This window comes from Penicillium chrysogenum, assembly GCF_028827035.1.
Source record: "Penicillium chrysogenum strain IBT 35668 chromosome Unknown utg000005l_segment0_segment0, whole genome shotgun sequence".
Lineage (NCBI taxonomy): Eukaryota > Fungi > Ascomycota > Eurotiomycetes > Eurotiales > Aspergillaceae > Penicillium > Penicillium chrysogenum.
Genome location: NW_026622753.1, coordinates 4,196,431 through 4,222,337, shown reverse-complemented (window position 1 = coordinate 4,222,337; position 25,907 = coordinate 4,196,431). Strand labels below are relative to the sequence as shown.

The window sequence follows — 25,907 nt, the reverse complement described above, 5'->3', positions numbered from 1 at the left end:
AGAATGACCCCTAGAACTAATGCTTCCCCCAGAGCTTGCGCATGTTCCATTTGACAGGGGAGTGAGAATAAGTCGCCTTGTCATAGGCAATAGTCAAGGTCGCAATGTCGGCAAAGACAGCGAGAATGAGAAGCAGGCGCACGTCGAGAGTCTCATCCTTGATCAAGATCCACAGTCCGAGGAACATCTCGAGGTGAAGAGACAGGGCGATCCGGAAGTTCACGTACGAATACATGCGGTGAAATATCTGCCGAGCGATCTTGATCGCCACGATTATTGCGGACAGACCAGGTTCCAAGAAGACAATGTCAGAAGCAGAACGGGCCGCATCGGTTGCGCCCTCCACCGCGATTCCCGTGTCCGCCTTCTTCAAGGAAGGTGCGTCGTTCACACCATCACCGGTCATTGCCACCAGATAACCGCGCTGCTGCAGTATCTCAACCACATTGTACTTGTGCTGGGGGAAGACTTCTGCGAAGCCGTCAGCCCCCTCAACAAAGTCATTCACTTCCGAACCGGACATGGAGCCGGCGCCAGTGACACCAAGGCGCTCAGCATTGTATATGTTGGTCCCCAGTCCGAGTCTGCGTGCCGTTTCGCGTGCGATGGCGACTGCATCCCCCGTCAGCATCTTGATAGAGAGTCCCAGACGCTGGGCCTCGGCAACTGTCTTAGCAGTGTCATGACGTGGGGGATCCAAGCATGGCACAATTCCCAGAATCTCCCATGGCCGTCCGTCACGCTTGCGAGCGACACCGATCGCACGGAATCCTCGGTTAGCAAACTCGTTGACCTTGCCTTCGTATTCCTTGACGAAGGCCTCGCAGAGTGGCGTCTCGTTCTCCACTGTCCTCAGAATGGTCATAGGAGCACCCTTCATACAACAGACCTTCTCGCCATCCGGAGCTTGCACATAGGCAACGACCTTTTTTGACACAGGATCGAACGGCGCGAAATCAAGTGTCTTGTACGAGGCGATCCGAGATATGGCCGATTTGAAGTGGCGAAGTCCTTTGATGAACACTCTGTCAATGGCATCGAGCCCGCCCTTCTTTCGAGTAGCCGCAAGACATGCAGTTACCATCAGCTCTTCCGCATTTACTCCAGGGGTTAAGTATGGGGCTTCCAGAGTCAGTCTGTTTTGGGTGAGTGTTCCCGTTTTGTCTGAACAGAGCATCCCCGCCCCAGCCAACGACTCGATAGCTTGGAGATTTGTCACAATAGCCTGATGTTTGGCGAGACAAGCCGCACCAACAGCCATTGTTGTGGTGACAACCACGGGGAGACCGACTGGGACTCCAATAATGGTGATTGCGAGCGAGAACTCAAGTATCTTGACAGCGGGGTTTGAGCGAAAGAAGCAGCTGATCCAGATAATCAGAAGATTGAAAAAGACCAGAATCAGAAGGGTATTGGAAATTGAGTCCATGACCCGAGTGAAGTGGCCTTTGGTAGCGCCAGCCTTGTTCACCAGGGCGGCCGCATTCCCCACAAATGTATGGTCACCAGTCGCGGTCACAACCATGAACGCAGTCCCACGTTTGACTGTCGAGGAGGCAAAGACTTTATCACCGTGGTGCTTATCTACGGCGAGCGATTCTCCTGTGATTCCAGACTGATCAACTTGAACGCAGACGTCGTCATCACATATCAGCCTGCCATCTGCTGCAACGATTGTGCCCTGAACGGAATATTAGCATCAAAATCTTCTTTCCTTTTTTTTTCAAATCGCCGTGAACTCACATCTGTCACGCGAATGATATCACCAATCACAATCTCTTCAGTGCCTATGTCCACGATTCTGCCGTTGCGAACCACACAAGCTCTCGTGGCAAGGGTTCTCTTCAGACTGTCGACAATGTTGTCGGCCTTGTATTCCTGACAAAATGCAACCAGGGCGTTAAATATGAGCAGGAAAACCATGACTCCGAAATCCAACCAGTGGCGCAGGGCGGCGGCTACGATCGCGGCAAACTGGAATTGAGAAAAAAAGAATTGTCAGTACTTGCATCTTCTAACCACGCTATCGTGGTCAATGATGAACAGTCTTGCTCACCTCCATCACCCACTGGACCGGTCCCATCAGAAAGGAAAGAAACTTCATGAGGCGGTTCTGTTTCTGTTCCTTCAGGCGATTCCAGCCATACTTCTTCCGCCGAATGAGCACCTCGTCATCGTTCAGGCCCTCGTCGACATTGGTCTCCAGCAGAGCAGGAGAGTATCCGGGAGTTTCGTCAGCACGGATAGTATTTTCGTCCACATCAGGTTCGTTTCCATCTTCGACCTCCAGTTCAGCAATGAGGCGGTCCAGATCTTCTTCGCTCTCTTCATTGGAAGGGTTGCCGGGGTTCAATGTCTTCGAGACAGGAGAGGAAGATTTGCCATTTCCTTGAACAGGGACGACGCTGTCTTTGTTTTCGACGATAGTGGAAGCTTGCGATTCCGATTCGGAAGCCACGTTGGGACCAATCTGAGCATCGTCGTCAATGGGGGCCTGAGCCTGAGCCCGAGCCCGTCGACGGCCGAGACGATCATCCCGGGCCTTGGCACCAGCAAGCAAACTAGAACGGAACAGTGCAATTTGATCTTGCTGTTCGGCTAGCATGCTGTCGCTTCGTTCATGGTCTTCAATGGAAGAATCATCCTCCAGGTAATTGTTCAGGCTGGCACGGAACTTGTGATACTTTTCCTCATCGCTGAGGACTTGGGAATCGTCGTGCTGCACTTGACCATCGTCAAGCTCTTCCTCTCCCAGGATGGAAAATCTGTTGGAGAAGGAAAGAGATGTGTTGATATGCTTGGTCAGGAAAGGCCGGGCTGCGGTAATATCCGAGTTCGAGTGACCCAGGCTGCCAGCCGAGGAGTTTGGGATAACCCCTGCCAGGCTACTGGTCTGGATGGGAGGCAGCTCAGAATGGCCACGTCGGTTGGAAAGACCGACAGATTCGTTCTGCTGGTTCTGTTCCTGGGAACTTCCCTGTGGCATGCTTTCAAGAAGGCTTCCACGTGGCAGAGTACCAGCGGCACGGTCACCTTCGTTGTCGGCGACATCTTGAGTCAAAGGCTTGTCTGCCGGATGGCTCCTGAGTGGTGCGTTCCGCTGATCCATCACGTCAGACTTAGGTCTGGCCATGATGGGGGAACGGCGGTAAACGCTGAAAGAAATCAGCAAACCGTCAAACAAAAAGGCACATATACAATGCAATGCACACTTTCATGCAAGAAGTGTGAGCTGATACATCATTGATGGATACGACAAGATGGGATGAAACATGAACAGGAAGGCACACTGAGAGGTCGTGTCTCGCCGCTGCCTCTGGGAGCGAGACACTCAGAGGCAGCGAGACACCGGCGCTCAAAAGACAAAAGAACAACCGTTCAGGTATACACTTACATGAAAAGAAACGGTTTATGCTCTGGCTTCAGCAGATGTGAATAAAAAGATAATGTGGATGAATGTGGAGAAGGGTGTTGTGGGATGCGAGGAGAAAGAAGAAGTTGGAGAGACCGAGGATCGAGGGGTTTATGAAGGCGCGACCCCGGCCACAACAAGGGCGACGGCGACGGCGACGGCGACGGCGACGACAACGAAGAGACCACTAGGCGACAGCTACCTCGAGAACATTTCTCACTACAGACGCCTGCCTACGCCTGCCTTTGCTTTGTTCGGTATACACTGTCGTCTCTCGGCATTATACAGAATGACCCATTACTGTGAATAACTGGCTCTTTCTTCCAAGCATGGGAGACTCCATCGTATCTACGTCCATGGGGACTCATTATACGGGCCAATTTTACGGTCGGAAAAGATGCTGCAGCTGAGCAGAGCCTATTATGAGCTCCCAGGCTATGGTGTTGGATGCTGCAGGTTATCGTACCTAGATAGCTTGCGTTGCCTGAGCAGGATCATGCACTGGAAAGAGTCTCGATAAGACGACGCTTATCGTTGGCTCTCCGCCCAGGGTGCTTATGCTTATCGGAGCTTTGAGAGTCTACGATAAGCCAATCCATAACACCTCTTTCAACCCGCTGAACATTGAAAGCTTGAGTCATGCATGATTCGCGTCTTCAAGCCAGACTGGTTTTCTCGCAGCTTAGCGCCAGAAAGGCTTTTCACAGTCTGATATTCGTCAATGGTACTGGCAGATACTGACTGCATTCTGCATATGTGGACTATTTCCAAGTATGTATCTTCTGGTGCAATTGGAAAGCACGATCATGGATATCCTCAATTGATTCAGCACAACGTTGAATCTGGAAAACCAAGAACAGGATTTACTTGGGGATAGTCTCCATACATATGCTCGGGTAAAATTGGATAAAACCTCCCCAATTCCCTCTCAAAAACCAGAATAGAAGATGCTTTAGTGTTGAGATGTAGTTCTTTTTAGGGCAGGTATATCAAAGTGGTGGCCTGAGGCACCCGAAGGTTAATCTGACATATTACCTAATCTCACGTCACCCTCCCGAGCCTTTCACCTGAGCAGATTCAATATCTGCGATGACTGCGTGTGTGTACTTGATTATCTCCCTTATCTCATATGGGTATCTAGATAGACTTGTTATTGTTATTGTTATTGTTTATGTTTGTCTTCGAGGAAGTTTGAATCCACTATGGTTCCTCGTTTGTGCTAGACACTCGAAAAGTGGAAGAAGTCCCATGACCATCTCAATACCGTGAACATAGGAGTATTTCCCACTTTGTGCATTCACCCTATCTTTTGCATCTCCAACATCGCGTGTCAGCGTGTCATCAGCAACCATGGCTCCTGAAATCCCAGGGTTCTATTATGGTATGTCTGTTTTCATGCGTTTCTTCCCTTCTGCGGAGGTATGCGAGGGCAGTACGTAAAGGCGCGTGCTGCTGCGTGCCAGTGTCACACACAAGCTGTATTGTGCTTGCAGGCCTCTGGACTACTGCCATATACGCGCAGTGGCCAAGTACCCCGCCACACGCTCTAATTCCTGTGTCAACTCATACTGACTATCACAGACCCGGAGAAGAAGAAGTACTTCAAGATTCAAGCCAACCATGCTGCACCTCCTAATGCACAGTACTCACAGCAAGCCGTGAAACGAAAGCGGTCTGAACTGATGGTACGTAAGAGAGATCTGCGTATTATTGCATTTGCTGATCAATCGCAGAAACGTGAAAACAAGACACGATTCAGACAACGTGAGAATAAAGAGACAATCCGAAAAGCTGCATCGTTGAAGCACCCTTTGGTGAATCTGCAAAGAGAGATCGGAGTCATTGTATCCTCCCGTGCCAGGCAAGAACAGCAGGCTCGCATTCAGGCCAGCCAACTGCACCGTGGGGAACTCCATCGTTTCGAGCCATGGCCTAACTCCTACAGCATCCGACATGTCTTGCGCAACCCACGTTCTGGGACATTGATTGCCGGTGAGTTTCATTGGCTTTTATGATCCAGATGCGTGGCTAACATGCATAACAAGGCTCGGCTCGCGGATATGAATCGTCTGTATCGTAAGTTGATAGGCTTGTCGCAATCGAATGTCGACTACTACTAACCAGAGAGCAGGGTCTGTTTCCCTGACATCGACGAGTCACAGTGGAGCTATGATCACACTATGGAAAGGGTGTTATTCAGAGAGCCGTACTGGGTGAGCACATGCGTCCCGACACTTCGTTCCACTGAAGACACGTTTAACACCCCTTCTAGTTAGGATCAATGTCTCTGAGTCACTCAGGATACCTCCTGTACGTCTCGATACAGAGCTATCTAATAGTCTCACTGCTAACAGCTCCAGTGCAACCATGAACGAAGGACCGCAAGGCGACTGCTTCCTTTCGGCCCATCTCCTCCCAGAACCCGACGAAGGTGGCAACTACCGCTGGCCAACATGTACGGTGCCATATGTATCTATATCCCCAGACACCGCGCTTACCCAAAGTTTTCCAGTCTCGCATCCGATCCGGATCAGACCCCACTACCCAATGTCGTTCTGGTGCTCCGCGGCGCAGCCCACAGGATCAACCGCCCACTTCGCCATAGGAACTTCAGAAGGCCTCCACACCCTGGAGGGTACTAGTAGTCATTGGTGCCTATCGAAGAAGCCATTCAAGGGCAATACAGTTTCGACGGGCAACAGACGACGCTCCCAGCGCACCCAGAGCGTGCACGCCGTGGAATGGATGTCGCCCGACGTGATTGCGGCGGGACAGAAGAACTCCAAAATCTTCCTCCACGATCTTCGCAGTGGTGGCAGTGCCACACGTCTCCAACACAGCGATGCCGTGATGGAAATGAAGCAGATGGACGAATACCGGCTCGTGGCAGCAGGTCCTACCTCGGTACGTGACGCTGTCTGCTCTTATTTGCTTTCCTATGCCACACGGCCCTCGGGTGTTAACTGACATCCATCTCAGCTACGAATGTACGACCTCCGCTTCGCGCCAACGACGCTTAAATATCATGACTCCTCGAAGCCCTACCTCACTTTCCCCGATTTCTCCTCACTCCCGTTCCCAACCTTCGACCTGAGCACCGAGCTAGGTCTTCTGGCCAGTCGTACGTTTCTCTTGAACATCGGAATCACCCCGATTTTTAGCTTGTCTGATGCTAACATAGGCCTCGCTTTAGCCTCCCAAGACTGCAAAGTCCAGCTCTTCTCTCTTCAGACCGGACTCCAGGTCTCCTCGCCTCTCACAGGGCGTCAATACTCCTCACCACCTAGCTGCGTGCGATTCGAGTACGGGAACGATACCCCGGAGTGGCGGGGGCCGCATGGACCGAGTTTGTTGGTCGGCACGGATGACGTGGTTGAGCAGTGGACATGGTAGGCGTGGGCGGGAGTTTGGCGCTGGTTGTTTGTTTTCGGCGTTCCATTTCTCTTGTATGGGGACTCTGCGCATGGTCTTTGGTGTTTCTTGGCGATTCGTTTTTGAGCTCGGTTGTTATTCTGCATTGGCGTTCGAAGGCAGCAAGTGGACCCATGATATGTGATGATTATTTTCTACTGCAAGCATGCAAGTGTGGTAGGTGGACCGGAGGATTAGCGACGTCGAATCCTAAGATCTCTCACAACTCTACTCTCCTATGTACACAGTAAAGAATTACCTCCAAGGGATAGCACGATAGTCGTGGGCCTTGCGACTATGCCACAATCTACGATGTCCAAGTATATAACTTGCATACGGATATAGGCAATGCTCAAGTGAAATGATAACATGGGTATAATTGACCTAACTACAAGTAAAACCAGTATGCAATGCATGACCAAGCCAGGAACTCCCGTTGACAAATGCAAGGACAAAACGCCAGTACAAGGACCAAGTCAGCTCTGGTAGTACTCCCTCGTCCCCAGGAAGAACTGAATCAGTCCAGACCACCAGCCAACCATTCGCCAACCTCGACACCAATACCCTTAGCCAACTCACCGATCCAGTCACCAGAGACATTGACACACCACTTATCTCCCGCATCAGCAGTGGTATTCCCACTACTAGTCGCCATAGCACTATGGCTCGCAGCGGGAACGACGAGCCGTAGGCGTCGCAGCGTTGCGAGTTCAGCGTAGATACGGTCTGCGACAGCTGCAACCCGAAGTGGGGTTGCTGGGGGGTTCGGGTCAATCGCATGGTAGATAGCCAGGAGACGTTCTAGGGGAAAAGGACGAGCCGTGAGAATAGTAGATGGACCAGCGATGCCTGCGCCACCTCCGATGGCGGATGTGGTGGCCGAGGAGGTTGCGAAGGCAGAGGAGAGAGTTGATTTTGTGATGCGGGTTTTGGTTCGCTTTCCTTTCTTGTTGGGGGTTGAAGGGTCGTCGTTTGCGGCTCGTCTCTCTTCTGCCTGGGCTTGGGAGAGGACTTTCAAACGCCGGCGGTGGTGGGCACGCTTGTTCCGGGCTGAAAGAGATGATGAGGAGAATTTGGAGAAGAAGATTGTATCCAGTCGCTGAGGCGTGTGCGAGGCCAGATATGCGGACGTGAGGATCAGGGTCGAGAAATATGGCAGAGAAGGGAGAGCCGAAGGCATAGCAGTTTTCGCAAGCGGGGTCCGTTTGGCGCTGGCAGGAGTCTCGTCGGGGACAATGCGGTGCACTAGTGCAGACTCGCCCTGATGTCGGAAGATGGCTCTGTTTTTGACGAGCAGTCGCGAGAAGTCCCACTCGGTGTTTCCGCCTGGGGGCGTTTCGCCATTCACGACAGGCGCAACGAACCGGGGCCACAATCTGTCACATATGGACCGGAAGTCCGGTATGGAACCTGCTGTCGGTCCAACCAATGAGTCGTAGACTGTAGAGACAAAGTACGGGTATACTCGCGAGGAGGTTTCATCGGGCAAGCCGTCCAAGGCTGGCGCATCCAAACTGAGGATAATGTGGATGGCCTCCTTGCGGGTATAGGGTGGGAAGCTGACATGCGGGACCGCTGCGCTTTGAAGGAACAATGGCCGTGGAGTCGAGCTGAGGACCAGAACAACACAAAGAGACGGAATCTAGGAATCATCCGGTTAGCCGCAACATTCTACACCCAGTAAAAGTCGTACAAAGCCAGGACTCACGATCTCGCCTAGCCGTGCCAGTGCTGACAGTAGAGTATTCGGTGCCTCTCTTTGTCTGTCGATCTCATCTAGCACCAGCACGAATTTGCCTTGGTTGTCAACGGGCCTCGCTGCCAGGCACTCCTCAAGCAAGACTGCAAGGCCACTAACTTGCTCGCATCTTCCCTTGCCAGAGTTCTCCCATTCTTCTTTCTGGCTAAGTGCCTCCAGTGTATTCCATAGGATTTTCGTTAGGAGATGCCGTCCCGTAATACATTCCGAGCTCCTGACAATCGCGTGCGGCACTTTGACAGTTGCGAGGACGGCCCGGAGGATAGTCGATTTGCAGGTCGCAGAGATGCCATGGACGACTAATGTTGGAGGACTAGGAATGGCAGGCTATTCAAAGAGCGCTGGGGGTCAGCCACTTTCTCCGAGGATGATTGGCGAATGTCAAGGATTATTGTCGACATATTAAACTCACACCTAAAAGACTGGCTAGCTGCCGTATCTGGACACCGCGACAGGGCCATTGTGTGCTCAACGAGCTGGCAACCTCTTTTGGTAGCATGGGCGGGCCAGTCGGTTTGTTTCTGATCTTGTAGGCTGAATTGGTGACAAAAGCAACTTGCGGCATCTCGCTGAAGCTCCGAAGGGCGACTTCCTTTGGGACGCACGTGATCACGCGTCGCGCTGCAAATTTGGCGACGAAACTGAAGGAATTACGAAAATCAAGAATATATGGAAATCTACGACGGCTAAAGATGGAGAGGATTGTATGAAAACTTAATTCAGCTTTCCATTGCTAAAATACATGCAAAAAGTGTGTGCAGGGTCATGCATGACGAAGATCTGGCCCAAGGACCAAATGACACCTATCATCAATCTCAAGAAGCAGCAAGCTGGCAAAATAACCAAGGTGATGAATGGATAAAGGCTCCTGAGCCCTTGCAATATCCATGCTCAGCCCAGCTTGCATGCAACAATGAACCAATGGGAAGGAACAGGCACAACACAGAACGCAGTTCGAAAAAGCAAGGCGCAAAAGTACAACGTTGAATGGGTAAAAATAAAAGTTGAAAATCACAATGGGGAAGCGAAAAAGAAAAAGAAACAAAAACAACCCAAGCCGGACGAACCAGTCCTCAAATCAAGGCAATAGACCAGATTGTTCAAAGGAACGATCCAAAACCATTGCCAGATACCCTCAAGACCTAGGCATGCAAGGCATTAGGGGAGGAAAACCAGGGGAAAGGGGGAAAGCGAGGAATACAAGATGTCGAGAAAACAAATAAAGCAGAGGAACATAGTTCCAACGAAGTCTGCATCATGCACGGGTCGCTTCATGAAAAGTATGCAGTATGCAACATGGGCCAAATGCAATGATCATGGCACATTGCTTCAAAGGTGTATGCAGTAAAACGCAAGTGTGGTAAATCATGGGATAGATGATCATGGCATGTGCAGTTGATTGATGTAGGCCCAGTTCGATGACAGTGTAAAAAGTAACCGTAAAATCGTAAGGAAAAAAAGAAAAAAAAGTTTCGTCGCGTCGTCTCACTATGAGTACACTGGGGTTGTGAAAGACAAACACTGGTGTGGGTGTCCCAACCCCAATCAGAAGTAGTTCTGTATTTGCTGCGGGCCGAGCTTCGTGGACAGCTGAGGGGTGGGCGCAGTGTAAACGGATGAGGTGTCACTTTGTCCGGAAGGAGTGTTGGAAGCAGAGCTCTGGGAGGATTGAGGTACATAGGTCTGGTTGCCGTATCCGCCGGATGAGCTCGAAGATTGAGTACTCTGAGTACCAGGTTGATGGTATATGAACGGTTTCTGCAGCAAGGTCTTCGGGACCTGCGAGGTAGTGCTCATCTCATTGGGGGTGACCTGGCCACTGGTAGCAGCGCTGCTACCGTTACTGCGGCCATTGGTATCCGCAGCCATGATCTTGCCAGCAATACGGCGACCATGAGGAGTCTGACGGATAGACGGAAGAATAGGACGAACGGCCTCCACAATGCGGTTGCGAGTTTCGAGATCACAGAAGTCCATGGCAGTCTGAACAACGTAGTTCGCAAATGAATCACGCAACATCTTCTCAAGCTCATTTCCCGCCAGGAATTCGTCAATCATCTGACGCTTCATGTAGTTATCTGCAGTCCGGAGGCACTTCTCGATCACATTGGAGCTGAATTTCTGCTTGGAAAGCTGAGGAATATTGCCTGCAAAGGTAGAGCACAGCGGGTTGGTGAAGCTGGGCTCCGCAAGGTCCAGAATGTATTGCACAACATAATTTCCGAAGGGATCCTGAACCAAAGCAAACGAATGCGAGGTGATCTGCGAAATCAGACGAGCCTTCTGGTGACCCGAAGCATGATCAATGCAACGCTGAAGGACACAACATCCATGGCGATGAGTACCAACAACCACACAATTGCCTCCGACAGCTTCGTAAATGAACTCGGCGTCCTCGGGAGTGAGGCGGTTGAGGCATTTCTGAATAACGTGGTTGCCATTCAGATCCTGCACCAGATCAACAACATGATACTGCAACGCATTGATGACTGTCTGAGTCTGCTTCGAGGTCGAGATGAATTCAATCATCTTCTGCAGTGCGCGGGTTCCATGCTGATTCAGGGCAATCTTGACCAGCTCAGGCGCAGCATTGTCAATCAAAGCAGTGCGTTGTTCGTCGTTGGAATATTCTAGCAACTTCTGGCATAGATAATTTCCAAATGGATCTGTTCAAGGGAGAAAGGTTAGTAATGTCAATGGGGTTGAATGGCCGAAGGCGTGTGGTTCATACCGGTCATGAGCTCAATAACATGCATGTAAGTCTCGCTGAAAATCAACTGCACGTGTTCCGGATTACGCTCCTCCAACTTGCGCTGCAAGTATCGGCAACCGTGCTGGTCCTTGCACAGGCTGTACAACTCACCCTTGTAATGCTCCAAAGGGTAGTTGCCGAAACGAGTGAGCTGAGTCGCATCATTCTCCTGGCGACGCTGAACCATGTTGCCTCGGGCTACAGGTTCACTAAACCGGAATCCAGTACCATAGCCAGTATAGGCATTGCTGTATGCAGGAGCTCCTGCGAAGTTTTGCATGTGGCCGTTGATCGGGGTTGCTTGGCCGACATATGGCTGGATTCCATAATTGAAGGCAGGAACCGCAGGGACTTGGAATGGCAACCCCATTTGAACAACCGAACCACGAACATGGGCGGCAGATGCAGCGGAAGCGAGCTGAGGCCCGAAAGCTGGAGCATTGGCGTGTAAAGTCGATTGATTACCGTAGAACTCAGTTTCATCGAACTCGGGCTTAACCTGGCTGTTCACGCCACTCTGGGGAATGCGTCCCATGCTCGTATTGTGGTGATGCATATGCTCATTGTGAGTCTTGGGAGGAGTAATAGCGTTGCCAGCTCCATTTCCCTTAACCGTAGGCAGATCACTGGTGGAGTATGATGACTGCAAAGCATTGGGCCGGCTCGAGGCAACAGGAGTTGTTACCTCATCGTGGCGGTCATCATGGTGGTCGTCATGGAAGGTAATCTGGCTTCCCATGGAACGACGAGCACCGTGGCGTGACGTGTGGACAGAGTTGCTGTGATCATCATTGTTCTGGCCTCCCAGCTGCTCCAAGCGCCCAAAGTTCTGGATATTCTGCGGCATACTCTGGTGAGACGACCGGTGCCGACTGTGGTTGGAATAATTCTCGGAGCCTGGTGCACGAGGGTTGGCGAGATCGTGGGCATCAGGGTTTGCCGACAACTAATCAGATGATTAGGTTTCGGGATGTTGTGTGTTCAATCGTGGGAAACTTACCATGTTGGAGTCACCACGACGGGACAGCGTCGGAAACTTGTCGTCAGGCTCGGTCAATTTGATGTAACTTTTGATGTCAGGGGTCGACAGGCGTTCCAGCTCTCTCAGATGGCTATGGGGCTTGTCTTCGTCGCTGGGGAAAAGGTACTTGGGCACATTGAAGGTGTCAAGGCGTGATCCATTCAAACCGGAGATGCTGGACCGATGAGTCTGGCCATTCGGGTTGCCGGAGGGCAGCGAGTATCGATGGGCAGCACTAAGGAAATATTAGCTACGCCTTTGATGACGCGAATCGAAACATTGGATTCCACTCACGATGGGCCCGATCGGAAGGGAGAGGTAGGATCAGCAAGGAAGTCGTCCTTATCGGAGTTTCGACGTGAACCAGGAACAGAGTGTCCAGCAAATCGGTCAATCGACGGCTGAGCGGGCTGTGAAACAGCCTGGGGTGAAGTCAAAGCTGAAGGAGCAAAGGCGTTGAAAAAGCCGGGCGAAGAGGTCACACTAGAGGTGGAGAAACGAGAAGGGCGGCCAAAGGCACTCGACACAGTAGTATCGCGGTACTCAGGCGGGGTAGTTGGCTCACTGACTGGACCAGAGATGCCAGCCTGGGCCAAGTCGCGCGCGAGCTGGTCCATCTCCAATTTCTCACGAGCGTGTTGAAGATCCAGGATTTTCATGTCCTCTTCGAAACGGCGTTTCTGTTCACGCATGTACTCGATATGTTGTCTCTTTTTCTCAAACTGTTAACAGGTCAGATGTGATTCCCAGAATGATGCTAATGATGTTGTTCAAGCAAAAGGGTGGGAAGTTTGGGAAAGGTATCAGTTTGAACGGAGTGAGAGAAATGAAGTTCAAACAACTTGAACGACAGAGTTGTCAAGAACTGCACAAGACTCCCACGAAGACACTTGAAAGGCATAGAACCGAAACAGATATCTTCATAGAGACCCCACAGAACGATCACTTGCACGAGAGACACCAACCGAAAAAAACGATGTAGAGTCGAGAAGAAACGGGAATGTAACGGGAATGTAACGAGTAATAGACGGCAAATAGCGCAGGCAAAGAACTTGTTCGAATCCGAAGATATGCAGACGGGGAACGGGGAACTGAAGCAGCAAATAAAAGAAGAAGCAAAGGGGGAATGCCAAGCTGTGGTTTTTATACCAACCCGAGTGGTATTGCAGCCTAGCAGGCAAGAATCAACTTGAAGTCTGAATAGACTCAGAAAAGACGGATATGAACCGCCAATAGGCGTCAATCGCACTTCGTGGAATCGTTGACCGATGGAAAATAGGGGGGGATGAATATAGAACAATAGGGCAATTGAATGAAGGGAATAAGAATGATAAATAACGGTGGATGAATAGCGGTGGTTGAATGGTGAGAGATGAATGGTGGGAGATGAATGGCGGTGGATGAATAGGGACAGGCTCGTCAATTCAAGCTGCAGGCACATAAACGTGATATGGCAGAAGTTGATTGAACCTTCAGAGACCTCTTTAATTTTCAAGGATCTTGCAGAGGCCGGGCAACCAGGACACCAATTCAAGCAACCCCCTCATCACCCACCAACATGCAATGGAAACGGAGAAAGGTACGCAGGCTTAATGCATAGGGACAATTGCTAACTCAAAAAGAAATTATGGTCCTTACCGAAGACAACAAATCCACCGGATCTTGAGAGCCAGAGCTTGAGCCAGATCCCGAGCTTGGATTCAAATAATTCCATGACGAGAACTTGCTCGAATCGGTTGTAAACCGACGTTGCAGGTTTGCTCGCACATCACCAGCTGGGCGAGACGAGAATCCCGATCCAAAGTTCGAATGACCCGGGGAAAGAGAAGTGTACCCAGGGAACGCAGATTCCGAGGGCGGGGATCGTGGGGATGGGAATCGCAGCTCGTCGAGGCGTTCGCTCAGCCCGTGCTTGAAGGCCATCGTGGGCAGGCCGAACTGTTCAACTATATGCCAAAAACGACGCCCGGTCAGCAAATATAGGGATTTGTTGACGCCAAAAACGGGTTTTTAGGGGAGCTTCTCCGGGGAAGCAATTACGACCAGCCCCAGATATTGTGACGCGACGTCTTCCGCTGGCCGAAGAATATCCGAACGGGAGGAAAGGGTGGGCTGGCGGTGTGTGTGTCTCGTCGGCGTTTCAAGCAAGGGGAAATCGAGAGAGGGGCTGAGGGGTTGACCAGGCGGAGACGATCTGCGCTCGCAAAAAGGGCCTAACTCACACAATGAACGCCTCGAGAGGAGTCAAATCCGGTTGATGGGAGAAGTGCTATATGAACTCAAGCTGCGCAAGTCATCTATGGACAATTTTGACAGGAAATATCGTGTGTATCTGACGATGCGGAGATCAGTAGGGAGTTGCAGAGTGGGATAAAGCTCCTCTTACCGCTCCGACTTAGCGAACACCGAGGGATCGAGGCGCGGACGAAATGAGCGTGTCGCGCGAGGAAATACAACCTAACAATGACCGAAACGAACGATACAAAACTGTTGTACAAAAATGGAGTCGCAAAGGAAGAGAAACGGAAGAAGAGGAAGAGGGGGAAGAAAATGGCTGGGAGTCCAGATCAGAGCGGGGAGATCCTTTTTAGGAGATGACTGTGCTCGCGCTTTTTTTTTTTTCTTCGGTTTTTCAATTTGTTTCTGTATTTTTGTTTTCCTTTTTGTTTTTTATCAAGAGTTCGGTGGCTGTTAATCTTTTCGATGTTTCAATCTTACAATATTTACATATGTACGTTGTGTTTTCTCCTTATATAATATGTATCAATTGCTCTCCTCCGGGTGTGCCAAAACAATACACGTTATGTATACTTCTCTACTATGGTATCTTGCCGAAAACAGCTTGAGACGGCCACAGCAGATGATCGGCCAGCAATTACTCGGACATTGATCGGGTTCTATTGATTGGAGAGCCTCCGTTGTCTGTACGACTTGGGCGCATTTGTCCCGGGAAGAGCCCGGGGTAGTCAATGGGCTATAGCTCCCGCCAGGCCTTGGAGATGCTACGAATGGTCAATTACATGGTGGACTGGGAACAACCTGGGCTATACACGAGAGAACCATTGTGCTAGGACTCCGGTAAGGGGGTTGGTTCAATGTGCTGGTCGACAAAGCGTGGCAGCTGCAGGTGCATTTGGCCCGCCTCTTAACAGCCATTTGTGGAGACTGAAGTGACCAAAGTGCCCGAAGATGTGACAGCGGATCGCCCTCTAGGGTGATTAGGCGCCTGTACCTGAATCCTGGATTTGAATTACTGTTGAAAGAGATACTCGAGATTATATCCCCATATCAGACAGAATAAAAGAGAGAGAGAAAAAAAATTAGGGGCTCAATGAGAAACGGTTCGCGACAAGCTCTTCACCCATGGATGATTGTCCTTTTCCTTTGTTCTGGTTCCACGGGTCTGCTCTCTCCTTTTTAAACTTATGGAGCCTTCTTTTATATTTCTGGAATCTCTCGAATACATCTTCAAATCTTCTTTTTTTTTTGACTTCTAACTTCCCCATACTATCGTCTGCATGAGGGCTCTCAGCGTCAGGACAAGCGGTGTAAGTGCCACCAGCGCTGATCTGTGTCGCTTGGAGCCCCTGATCCACCAAATAACAAGCATACCAATGGGGCGGGGATCCTCAGAACCCCGGTCATCCTTATTATTTATTCACATCGGAGGGGGATCGCCAATGATGGGCCACTTTTTCCCCTCTATCCATCGATGAACCATCTATTTAGAACAATTATTATGGTTTTCGATCTGAGCTGAGAACTCGCTACGGTCTGTGCTGAATTTTGACCTGGGAAGTCTCCATGGTACTCCGTAGTGCATCGGTACATCGAACCCCAACTGTGCACGAACTAGTGCGCTAGCTACTTACAAAGTTATGGTCTTAGGATCCAATAATCACTATGACCACGATGAGACTCAAAACCCACTTATTGACGCCCAAAATTGAACCTGTTTTAATTACTTTCTTTATGCCCAACGCCTGATTACGCCTCCGAAATTGACTGGCTGCCTCGGTTTTAGGATCACGAATCACAATCCGAGGTCATTCGTAAATTGGACTTACTAGAAGGCATTATGAATCTGCCCCAAAAAAGGTACATTGGCGAATAAGATCTGAAACTCCCTGGGTAGAGAGTGGTCTCCGCCCCCTCCCTCCGACCCCTGCGGCATAAGGCCTTACAATGGACCTTCTAGGCTATTGATAACAGATATACCCGGCCGATAGCATTGCTAATGCTTTCGTTTTGTTTCATCAGAGGAAACTTTACGCCGTACATTGTATATATCGGGTGGAAAAGATAACCCCTGTCTCACCAACCACGTGTGGATGGCATTGCATACTTTCTAAATTGCTTTTGCTACAGCGATCAGTACCATCTTCGAGTACTACGACCGATACATTGGACCACTCATTGCGTCGGTAGATCCGTGCATTCGATCAGAAATGGGAAATTCCTTCCGGAAAAGGCAGTATTGCGGTGCAGTCTGTGTCTGTAAGTAAAGGGTGGCAATTTCAAAGTTGCGGTCAAAACTATTTCGCCACGGACATAAAATTGTAATACATCGTACATGGAGGACCGAGTGTTTCTCGATACTCGATAAATCATATGCCACAAGCAGTGGAACTACGGCTACTAATAATAATCCTAGTACTCTGTGAACGGAATGCCTTGCGCCTAGTATATGCGGTGGGAACCCTCTTTTCCACGTTGTCATATACGTGACCGCCTCTTCACAACGTGGTAGCTGATGTTATTCCCTATACAAAGTACTGTTGTAGATCGTCTCCCTCAACAGAAACAAGTCAATTCTGATCAATAATTCGTCCGTGCAGGCATAAATGTCCGGGGTTGGCCTGCATGCGCAAAGACCCACTAAATGTACTACCATGTCAATGGACAAAACCTCAACAACCTGGCAAGGTCTCATAAATCCAACCATGTACGGAGTACTCAATACGTTCTGAAACGTTGGTACTAATATAAATTATTCTTCCAATCAGTTTATATCGAGCGGTTAGCTCAAACCCTGCTTCTTCGATTCCTTTGAGACTCTTACTCTTACTGCCTCGGAGTTAAGGCTAGTATGCTCCGATCCTTCGATCTTGTACGCCTACTTGATAATGAGATATACTCAACGATGAATTTCCATGGGTTAGGTATTCGATAACTGGGAAAGTACATGGGGGCGTCTATCCCTTTTGACCTATTGTTTTTGATTTCCATTAGTGAATGGTATAATGAGGTCGGCCCGATATATATGTCAAAGACAGTCAATTCCCGTCCCTTCTTGCCACGCAAAAGACATACAGTCCCAGCTATATTCCTTAAAAAGAAGATAGGAGAGCGTCAACTTCAGCCAAACTAACAGACACATCAGAAACTCCAATGACTATTTTGGTTTTACATACGGAGTAGTGACCTTGGAAAGCCGACTGCACGGTTATCGATGCAAGGTATGTATGTTAGACATCGCAGAATGATAAGCCCAACATGTCTACATCATAAAATTACTCGGACTCCTGGCAGCAATTATATAGCTAATTATTATGCTTTTAGTTATAACACCGAGAAGAAGAGATATTTGAAGCATCTAGTTGAATAATAACTATCTGTTATCGATTTATGCCTCAGGCCATTATCAGCTCCACCGGGGCAGCCCGCAGCTTATTAAGCCATCTCCAAATTACTCAAATCTTTCCCCTCCATGAGAATCCATCTTGCGAGCTTCCCTTTGGACGACTGAGTAGCTTGATTGGGATATCCTTTTTTGGTCGATATCTCTGCACCTCAGCCGTCTAGCCAAAATGCCCCCGCGCAGGAGGCCACAGCCCTCTGCGGCCAGTCGAGGGCGACGTCCTTCAGAGGTAACAAAACTTTTTTCCAATCACAAGTCCCATACTCCTGATGATTATACTGACTGCTCTGCTATTTTCCAGGCCGGAGACCAATCGGCCACTGACTCCACAAAAAGCAAGCGGCCGTCCCAATCCAACCCCGTTCCTCAGCCTCACGAGCATGCCGTGCCCAGAAAGGCTGAGCCGGCTTCGAATTTCAAGGCCAGGGATCCATTCGATGCGCTTTTGGAACCATTTTACTACAACAAGGGACTTACAGACCCGATCGATACGGCCAGGGACAAGTGGAACCTGCTGCCAGCATTCCTGAAGGTCAAAGGGCTGGTGAAGCAGCACATTGACTCTTATAACTACTTCGTGGAGGTGCAAATGAAGAAAATTGTCGAGTCAAGCTCCACAATTCGAAGCGATGTGGACCACAACTTCTACATCAAGTTTACCGATATCTACGTTGCCTCACCTCGACGAGCCGACGAGCAAGGCGATGGTGGGCTTGATTTCGAATCGACGATCACGCCGCAAGAGTGCAGACTACGAGACACTACATACGCCGCGCCCATTCTCGTTGACTTTGAGTATGTCCGTGGACGGCAAAGGGTTATCCGACGAGCAGTCCCCATCGGAAGAATTCCGATGATGCTGCGCAGTTCCAAGTGTGTGCTGTCGAATAAAACGCCTGCTCAGATGAGCGTCCTCAACGAATGTCCGCTTGACCCCGGTGGTTACTTTGTCGTCAATGGAACAGAAAAGGTCATCCTTGTACAAGAACAGTTGAGCAAGAACAGAATTATCGTCGAGACCGACCCAAAGAAAGATATCGTCCAGGCCTCAGTTACCAGGTATGACCACGTTTAACCCTTCTTTTGTTGTGCCATCACTAACCTTCACAGTTCCTCCAACGAGCGTAAATCCAAGAGTTACATTGTCTCGAAAAAGGGCAGACTCTACGTCAAGCACAACGTGCTCAATGAAGACATCCCGATCGTCATTTTGCTCAAGGCCATGGGCATCCACACCGACAAGGAAATGATGCAAATGGTTACTGGAGATGATGCTCTGTATCAAGATGATTTTGCTATCAACTTCGAAGAGGCTATCAACGTCGATGTTTACACTCAACAGCAAGCCCTTGATTGGATCGGCTGTCGTATCAAGATCAACCGCAAACAAGCCGCTTATCGCAAGACTCACGTGCAAGAGGCAGTTGAGGCCATTGCATCTGTCATCATTTCTCACATTGAGGTCAAAGACATGAACTTCCGGCCCAAGGCTATCTACGTTGCTCACATGGCTCGTCGCGTTTTGATGGCAAAGAGTGACCCGGCCCTTGTGGATGACCGTGATTACCTTGGAAACAAACGGCTGGAGCTGGCGGGTCAGATGCTGGCCCTTCTTTTTGAAGATCTGTTCAAGAAATTCTGTTTCGATATCAAGATGAACATCGACAAAGTCCTAAACAAACGCAATCGGGCCGAGCAGTTCGATGCTTGGACTATCGTGACTATGCATGGAAACCATATCACACAGGGTATGAACCGAGCCATCTCGACAGGAAACTGGAGCTTGAAGCGTTTCCGCATGGAGCGTGCTGGTGTCACTCACGTTCTCAGCCGATTGAGTTATATTGCAGCTCTCGGTATGATGACTCGTATTAGCAGTCAGTTCGAAAAGACCCGTAAAGTCAGTGGTCCTCGTGCCTTGCAGCCGTCCCAGTTCGGAATGCTGTGCCCTGCGGATACACCCGAAGGTGAGGCATGTGGTTTGGTCAAGAATTTGGCCCTCATGACGCATATCACGACCAACGACGAAGAGGGACCGGTGCGGAACTTGATATTCATGCTCGGCGTCGAAGATATATCCAGTGTCGGTGGACAACAGCTCTATGCTCGGGGTGCTTACACAATTTCTATCAACGGCACACCGACTGGTTTGACCAGACGCCCCAAGTCCTTCCTCAATGCCTTCCGAAGACTGCGCCGCATGGGCCGGGTTTCGGAATTTGTCAGCATTTACATCAATCATCACCAGCGAGCCGTTCATGTCGCGACCGATGATGGGCGTATCTGCAGACCCCTTATCGTCGTGGAAAATGGCAAATCTCTTGTCGGTGCTCAGCATCTCGAGAAGCTGCGTGACGGAAAAATGGAGTTCGACGACTTCCTTGCTCAAGGGCTCGTTGAATACCTCGACGTCAACGAGGAGAACGACTCCTACATCGCCATTTACGAGAAGGATATCACAAATACGCACACCCATCTTGAGATTGAACCCTTCACAGTGCTTGGCGCTGTTGCTGGCTTGATCCCCTATCCTCACCACAACCAGTCCCCGCGTAACACCTACCAATGTGCCATGGGTAAGCAAGCCATTGGTGCCATTGCTTCCAATCAGTTCCAGCGAATTGATTCCATCCTTTACCTCATGGTCTACCCACAGAAGCCAATGGTTAAATCACGAACCATTGAGCTGACGAAGTACGACCAACTACCTGCGGGTCAGAACGCGACTGTTGCCGTGATGAGTTACTCCGGCTACGATATTGAGGATGCTCTGGTCCTGAACAAGGGATCCGTGGACCGTGGCTTTGGACGTTGCCAGGTTTTCCGCAAGTACGTCACGACACTGAAGAGTTACCCCAACGGAGCGAAGGATTCCCTTAGAGCACCGACGTTCGAGAATGGCGCTCCAATCCGCAAGCACGCGCTTCTCGAGTCTGATGGTCTTGCAGCAGTTGGCGAAATGGTCAACAACGGCGAAACCTACATCAACAAAGTCACACCCAGGGTACAGAATTCCTTGGGATTCAGCGGCCCCGACATTGGTGGTGGTGATGTTCTTGAGGCACCCATGAATTACAAGCTGCCGGATCCTTCCTACATAGACAAGGTCCTGGTATCTGCCACTGAAGGCGAGACGCAACTCATTAAGGTCCTGACCCGGCAAACCCGTCGCCCCGAGGTTGGCGACAAGTTCTCTTCCCGTCATGGACAGAAGGGTGTTGTTGGAATTATTGCAGACCAGGCGGATATGCCCTTCTCCGACCAAGGTATCAACCCTGACATTATCATGAACCCCCACGGTTTCCCCTCTCGAATGACAGTCGGAAAGATGCTGGAGCTGGTAGCTGGTAAAGCAGGCGTTCTGTCGGGCCAACACGGCTACGGTACCTGTTTCGGCGGCAGCCCTGTCCAAGAAATGTCCCAGATCCTGATCGACAAAGGTTTCAGCTATGGTGGCAAGGACTACCTCACTTCCGGTATCACCGGTGAACCTCTGCCTTTCTACGTCTTCACCGGTCCCATCTACTACCAGAAACTGAAGCACATGGTTCAAGATAAGATGCACTCCCGTGCCAAGGGTCCCACTGCTACTCTCACCCGCCAGCCTACCGAGGGTCGTTCGCGTAATGGAGGTTTACGTCTCGGTGAGATGGAACGTGATTGTTTGATTGCCTACGGTACTAGTCAGCTGCTGCTGGAGCGTCTGATGATTTCGTCTGATCGCCACGAGGTGGATATCTGTGAAAAGTGTGGTTTCATGGGCTACTTGAACTGGTGTCCTGGGTGCAAGTCGTCTCGTTCCGTTGTGAAGATGGTTATCCCCTATGCCGCCAAACTTCTCATTCAAGAACTGATGAGTATGAACGTTACGGCTCGTCTGAAGCTTGATGATGAGTTCCCTGAGACGATGGGACGTTAAACTCTGGACTTGGCTTTTGGGTCGATTGGAGTTTGGGATAATCAAAATGGGACATGTGCATACTTGGTCTTACGAATGAATGGCATAGCGCGGCGATTTAATATCATCTTTACCTGATTATCCTTTTCTGTAGAACGTAGCTGGCGCTTCAGCAACAGCACCACGGGTCGACAGAAATAGGCCGGCAACAATCCTGACGAAAACAAATTTTCAATTTAAAAAAACCAACTGGAGGAAAAGTAGAATAGAAAGGGAACACCGCATTAGAGCATCAACACATTCGACTCAAAAGCAACATGCTGATAGCGAGTAAATTCCGCGACGTCCTCCAAAACGTTTATCCTCATATCCAAAGCCTCACGCAGACTCATCGGCATATCACCCTTTTCATCTATATTATCAAGCGCCACTTTTTGCAACCCTTCCTTAACCCCCATCCCAGGCGGAATCTCCTTGGTCCAATCAAAACGCTGGGGCGCGACATTGGCCGTAGAGATAATACGCATATTTGGATCGACAAGGAAAAACACGAGGGCGCGCGTGCACCCAGGCTTAGTCCTGTCCTTCAACTCAAAGCGCGTGAACTTGTGTTCTATAGTGCTCGGGTACATGACCACTCGGCCTACATTGGCGCGAGTCGAACCTGGGTATTGAATGGCCGGCTCGCCGTTTACCAAACCAAAGACTTGCTGCAGCCAGATGAAGTCGTTTGGGTCGTGCTCGACTTCTGCGAGCGGCTGGGTTTCAACCATGTTGCGGAATATCATGTCCGGGCTGCAGACGTTTTCGTGGGCGTATGGTATGAATGCCGCGGCGCAGATGTGCTCGTTCTGATTTGTTTATTGTTATAAAGTAGTGTGGGTGTTATTGGAGCGGTTGAACTCACCATCGTGCCTTCGACATGCCAGTCTGTCTCGAAAGTCGGATTATCCGGTGTTAGATCAACGCCTAATATACGTGTGATCACCTGTAAGCCGCGATCCTTGTAGTCCTTGTTGATATCGACACCTCGTTCAATCCGGACGGCACTGGGAAGATCCTCGGGCAGTTTGTCCATCAACCAGGGTGGAACGGCCCAGGGGATGAACTTCGTGGCGTCGGGTTGGATGGCACGGTAGTTCTCCATTCTCCACCTTTCGTTGCGCTCGATGAATTCACTCGGCGCCTCTCTTGGATGCATCTGCGGTGCCTGGGCAGCGACGTCCTTCGGCACTGGGTAATACTCCGCCTTGTGGTATTCAATTCGGGAACGGGAATGGAGCATGTCCTTGAGGGGAGTCAAAGTTGCGTTCCATTGCGGAACGATGAGATTGAAAATCTTCTCGAGGAGCCTGTAGATGGGCTGGTGTTTGACTGGGTGCAGGTTGTTGATGTATGAGGCTATGCGCCATTGTCCATCATCGCCGAGTTCCCAGTCTGAAGGCAGGATCTGGAATTTCCGGCTGTAGGGCCGAACCTTGATATCTGCCCGGGACATGACACGGAAGGCAATGTCTTCTCTGGTTATTCCAGTCTCTTTTGGGACCGGAATCACTTCACCTTGGCCGGCGTACCTGAGGGCATCTTCGACCCCAATGATCCTATCGGTGAGAATGCGAGTTCTGCCGTAAAGGAGCGGGTACAAGGCCATGGAAATGAGGTCACGCTCTAGGTTTAGGCTTCCTGGATGGAAGTACTGCATTGGTTTCATATCGTATTCTAGCAAAGAGAACTTGTCTCTCATCTCGTCATAGAGCCCCTCAGGCATGTTTGTATCGGACTTAGTGACATCGCCGTTGTACAGGGCCACTATACCTGTAGTCTCGTAGATCATGGCTTTGAATTGAAGCTCGTCAATAATCCATTCAGCCATGTTGAGCGTAATGTCTTTGTCACTGTTCAAAGCATCCTTTTTCCACTTCTCTTGTGTATCGGGCTCGAAGACCTGAAGCAATCTTAGCGATATGGTCAGGATCGGCTGTATTGAGGACAACTGACCTTTTTCCACCACTCAGGAATATCGGTCAGGTCTTCCATGACCTCCACCATACTCATCTCACGGAGCGTCAAGACCGGCAGGCTATGAGGGTTTTCAGCATTGAGCTCCTCTCGGGTCGTGGGAACCCTGCACTTACTCCACGTATCCTGCTTGGATGTCTCTATCATCCAAGGCAGATGGAAACATACTCCGGCTTTCAACACCGTAGACGTTTTTCTCCATCGGAGCAAAATCCAGTGGCCGGTTGAATCCCGGAAGAGCGAAGCGGGAGTCCTTCTCTGCCTTGGAATGGAGGAGGCTCGGCTCGTGGGATTGGTGTTGGAACATCGTTGCGTTTAGTCAAGAACAGTATACCGAAGCAAAGTCCTCAAGAATGATGTGATAGTCGGATGATCTATCTCGCTCGGTCAGAATAACATTGGGCCACCGAAGTGCGCCAAAGCCTACTTTGATGAGGTTTATCTTGTAATGGCCTGGAAATATCAGACACAAGCAACAAACAAGTGAAAAATGATGATTGAAACGGAAGAATGCTGAAACAAACCAAGCTGCGGACACTTAAAACAAGCATCAAATTAATGATGCAGGGGTGTCGTCGCCTTGTATTCCTATATCGCAATGGTTGATGCCGTTCAGACAGGAGTTGCGGAACTTGGCTCCGGGCCTTTCGGCCCTTTGGCACTAACAAATAGGCATATGCCCGGGTGATCTTGAGTTATCAGTCATAGTGATACAACCCAATGACCATGGAATGGCAAAACTTTGCTGTGGTTAAAGCTAAAAAGTCAATTGAGTCAATGACCTTGAAAGGTTCGATGGAAGTAAATTCCTGTTCCTTCATATATAACCACGGGCTGAACACTCGAAGAAGGGGGAAAAATGTACGTATGGTGGCAGGCAGATGTGCATGACTGTCGTACAGCATGATGTATATCATGTACAATGTAGTCTTCCCTCTTAGGGCAAAGCAAAATCGAAAGGCAAAAGATGGTCATCACGCCAACACCAAATCTCCCAAGTACTCTCGAACAATACCCCAATACCGATCCGGCTCGGCTCTCATATGTGCAACATGAGGGGAGTTCTTAAACAGTTCACGGCGTACCGCCCAGCCCTCAGCCTCGGCGTTTACCGCATGAGATTCCACATCGCGCCAGTCCACCAACTCATCCGTATCCGAGTAGATGTAGCAACGATCGAGAGTCCCGTCCGGGTTAGCCGCTCGCACCAAAGAAGTATCATTGATGAGCTTCCGGGCCAGGGAGATAGGATCCGAAAACATAGGAAAAGAATGGACCAACTTGAAGAGGACCAAGAAAACAAAAAGCAAGCTTTTGCCAAGCAGCCGCAAGATCCACATCCGTGGAAGCGCAAAGGAGAAAGCCTTGAGTCCAGCTCGTAGGCTCGGACTGCCTGGTGCGCTATCTAGGATCATTGCCGAGATGGGCAATGGGGATCCTGTCGCATTTTTCCAGGCTTGTAATAGGTGCGTTGTGCTGGACATGCCTCCATTTGAGAAGAAGTGTACAAATACTGGATTCTCAGGGGTCACTAGGCCGCGCATTGCTTCCACGGCTGGGGCGACGCGGGCTCTCCGGGTCTGGGCCCTCAGGCGCCAGATGAAGTCACTTGATGAGCTTCTGACGATGACAATTCGTGCTGATGGTACTAGTCGTCTGTATTCGACGACATATTTTGCTAGTGCGCGCGCGGGTGCATTCATCCAAAAGGCAATGAATATCACTGGTCGATCCGCCTTTTCGCTTGCGTTGAGCGGGTCTTGGAGATAGACTGAGGGGGCCAGCCTGACAAATTTGGCCAAAGGGGGCCCATCTATTGTGGCCATGATGCAACCCCGAGTGTCTGGTGTGAGATCAATAGTGTAGTCCAGTTTCAGGGCCTGTGGACGGCGATCCTCAGCTTGCCAAGAGCCGTGCGCACTAGCCGAACTATACGATGCCGTCTCTGACCATGAGCATGACTTACCTGATACTTGACTTAATGTGTAAAGATA

The 25,907-nt window shown here is 50.1% G+C and overlaps 8 protein-coding genes across 8 annotated transcripts; 3 read left to right on the top strand and 5 right to left on the bottom strand.

Moving 5' to 3' along the window:
• Positions 1 to 16: 16 nt before the first annotated feature.
• On the bottom strand, positions 17 to 3,133 carry N7489_009997 (plasma-membrane proton-efflux P-type ATPase; the record flags this gene model as incomplete). Its single annotated transcript, XM_056715746.1, has 3 exons — positions 17 to 1,681; positions 1,744 to 1,974; positions 2,057 to 3,133. 3 exons carry the CDS (start codon positions 3,131 to 3,133, stop codon positions 17 to 19), a joined length of 2,973 nt encoding a protein of 990 aa, XP_056563368.1.
• Positions 3,134 to 3,446: 313 nt separating this feature from the next.
• N7489_009996 (uncharacterized protein) lies at positions 3,447 to 3,722 on the top strand (the record flags this gene model as incomplete). Its single annotated transcript, XM_056715745.1, has 1 exon — positions 3,447 to 3,722. The coding sequence occupies one exon, from the start codon at positions 3,447 to 3,449 to the stop codon at positions 3,720 to 3,722; it is 276 nt and encodes a 91-aa protein (XP_056563367.1).
• A 1,040-nt stretch (positions 3,723 to 4,762) lies between these two features.
• Positions 4,763 to 6,805, top strand: N7489_009995 (uncharacterized protein; the record flags this gene model as incomplete). The annotated part of the gene is made up of 9 exons (XM_056715744.1): positions 4,763 to 4,793; positions 4,994 to 5,097; positions 5,146 to 5,404; positions 5,458 to 5,488; positions 5,544 to 5,625; positions 5,685 to 5,722; positions 5,773 to 6,316; positions 6,392 to 6,533; positions 6,594 to 6,805. The coding sequence occupies 9 exons, from the start codon at positions 4,763 to 4,765 to the stop codon at positions 6,803 to 6,805; spliced, it is 1,443 nt and encodes a 480-aa protein (XP_056563366.1).
• A 535-nt stretch (positions 6,806 to 7,340) lies between these two features.
• N7489_009994 (origin of replication complex subunit 5 family protein) lies at positions 7,341 to 9,147 on the bottom strand (the record flags this gene model as incomplete). The annotated part of the gene is made up of 3 exons (XM_056715743.1): positions 7,341 to 8,465; positions 8,532 to 8,909; positions 8,995 to 9,147. The coding sequence occupies 3 exons, from the start codon at positions 9,145 to 9,147 to the stop codon at positions 7,341 to 7,343; spliced, it is 1,656 nt and encodes a 551-aa protein (XP_056563365.1).
• A 980-nt stretch (positions 9,148 to 10,127) lies between these two features.
• N7489_009993 (uncharacterized protein) lies at positions 10,128 to 14,278 on the bottom strand (the record flags this gene model as incomplete). The annotated part of the gene is made up of 5 exons (XM_056715742.1): positions 10,128 to 11,248; positions 11,314 to 12,280; positions 12,335 to 12,590; positions 12,650 to 13,077; positions 13,994 to 14,278. 5 exons carry the CDS (start codon positions 14,276 to 14,278, stop codon positions 10,128 to 10,130), a joined length of 3,057 nt encoding a protein of 1,018 aa, XP_056563364.1.
• A 3,887-nt stretch (positions 14,279 to 18,165) lies between these two features.
• On the top strand, positions 18,166 to 21,915 carry N7489_009992 (DNA-directed RNA polymerase III core subunit RET1; the record flags this gene model as incomplete). Its single annotated transcript, XM_056715741.1, has 3 exons — positions 18,166 to 18,225; positions 18,298 to 19,055; positions 19,107 to 21,915. 3 exons carry the CDS (start codon positions 18,166 to 18,168, stop codon positions 21,913 to 21,915), a joined length of 3,627 nt encoding a protein of 1,208 aa, XP_056563363.1.
• A 263-nt stretch (positions 21,916 to 22,178) lies between these two features.
• Positions 22,179 to 24,220, bottom strand: N7489_009991 (DUF4246 domain-containing protein; the record flags this gene model as incomplete). The annotated part of the gene is made up of 4 exons (XM_056715740.1): positions 22,179 to 22,745; positions 22,802 to 23,839; positions 23,893 to 23,974; positions 24,030 to 24,220. The coding sequence occupies 4 exons, from the start codon at positions 24,218 to 24,220 to the stop codon at positions 22,179 to 22,181; spliced, it is 1,878 nt and encodes a 625-aa protein (XP_056563362.1).
• Positions 24,221 to 24,887: 667 nt separating this feature from the next.
• Positions 24,888 to 25,739, bottom strand: N7489_009990 (TMEM53 family protein; the record flags this gene model as incomplete). The annotated part of the gene is made up of 1 exon (XM_056715739.1): positions 24,888 to 25,739. One exon carries the CDS (start codon positions 25,737 to 25,739, stop codon positions 24,888 to 24,890), a length of 852 nt encoding a protein of 283 aa, XP_056563361.1.
• Positions 25,740 to 25,907: the final 168 nt, after the last annotated feature.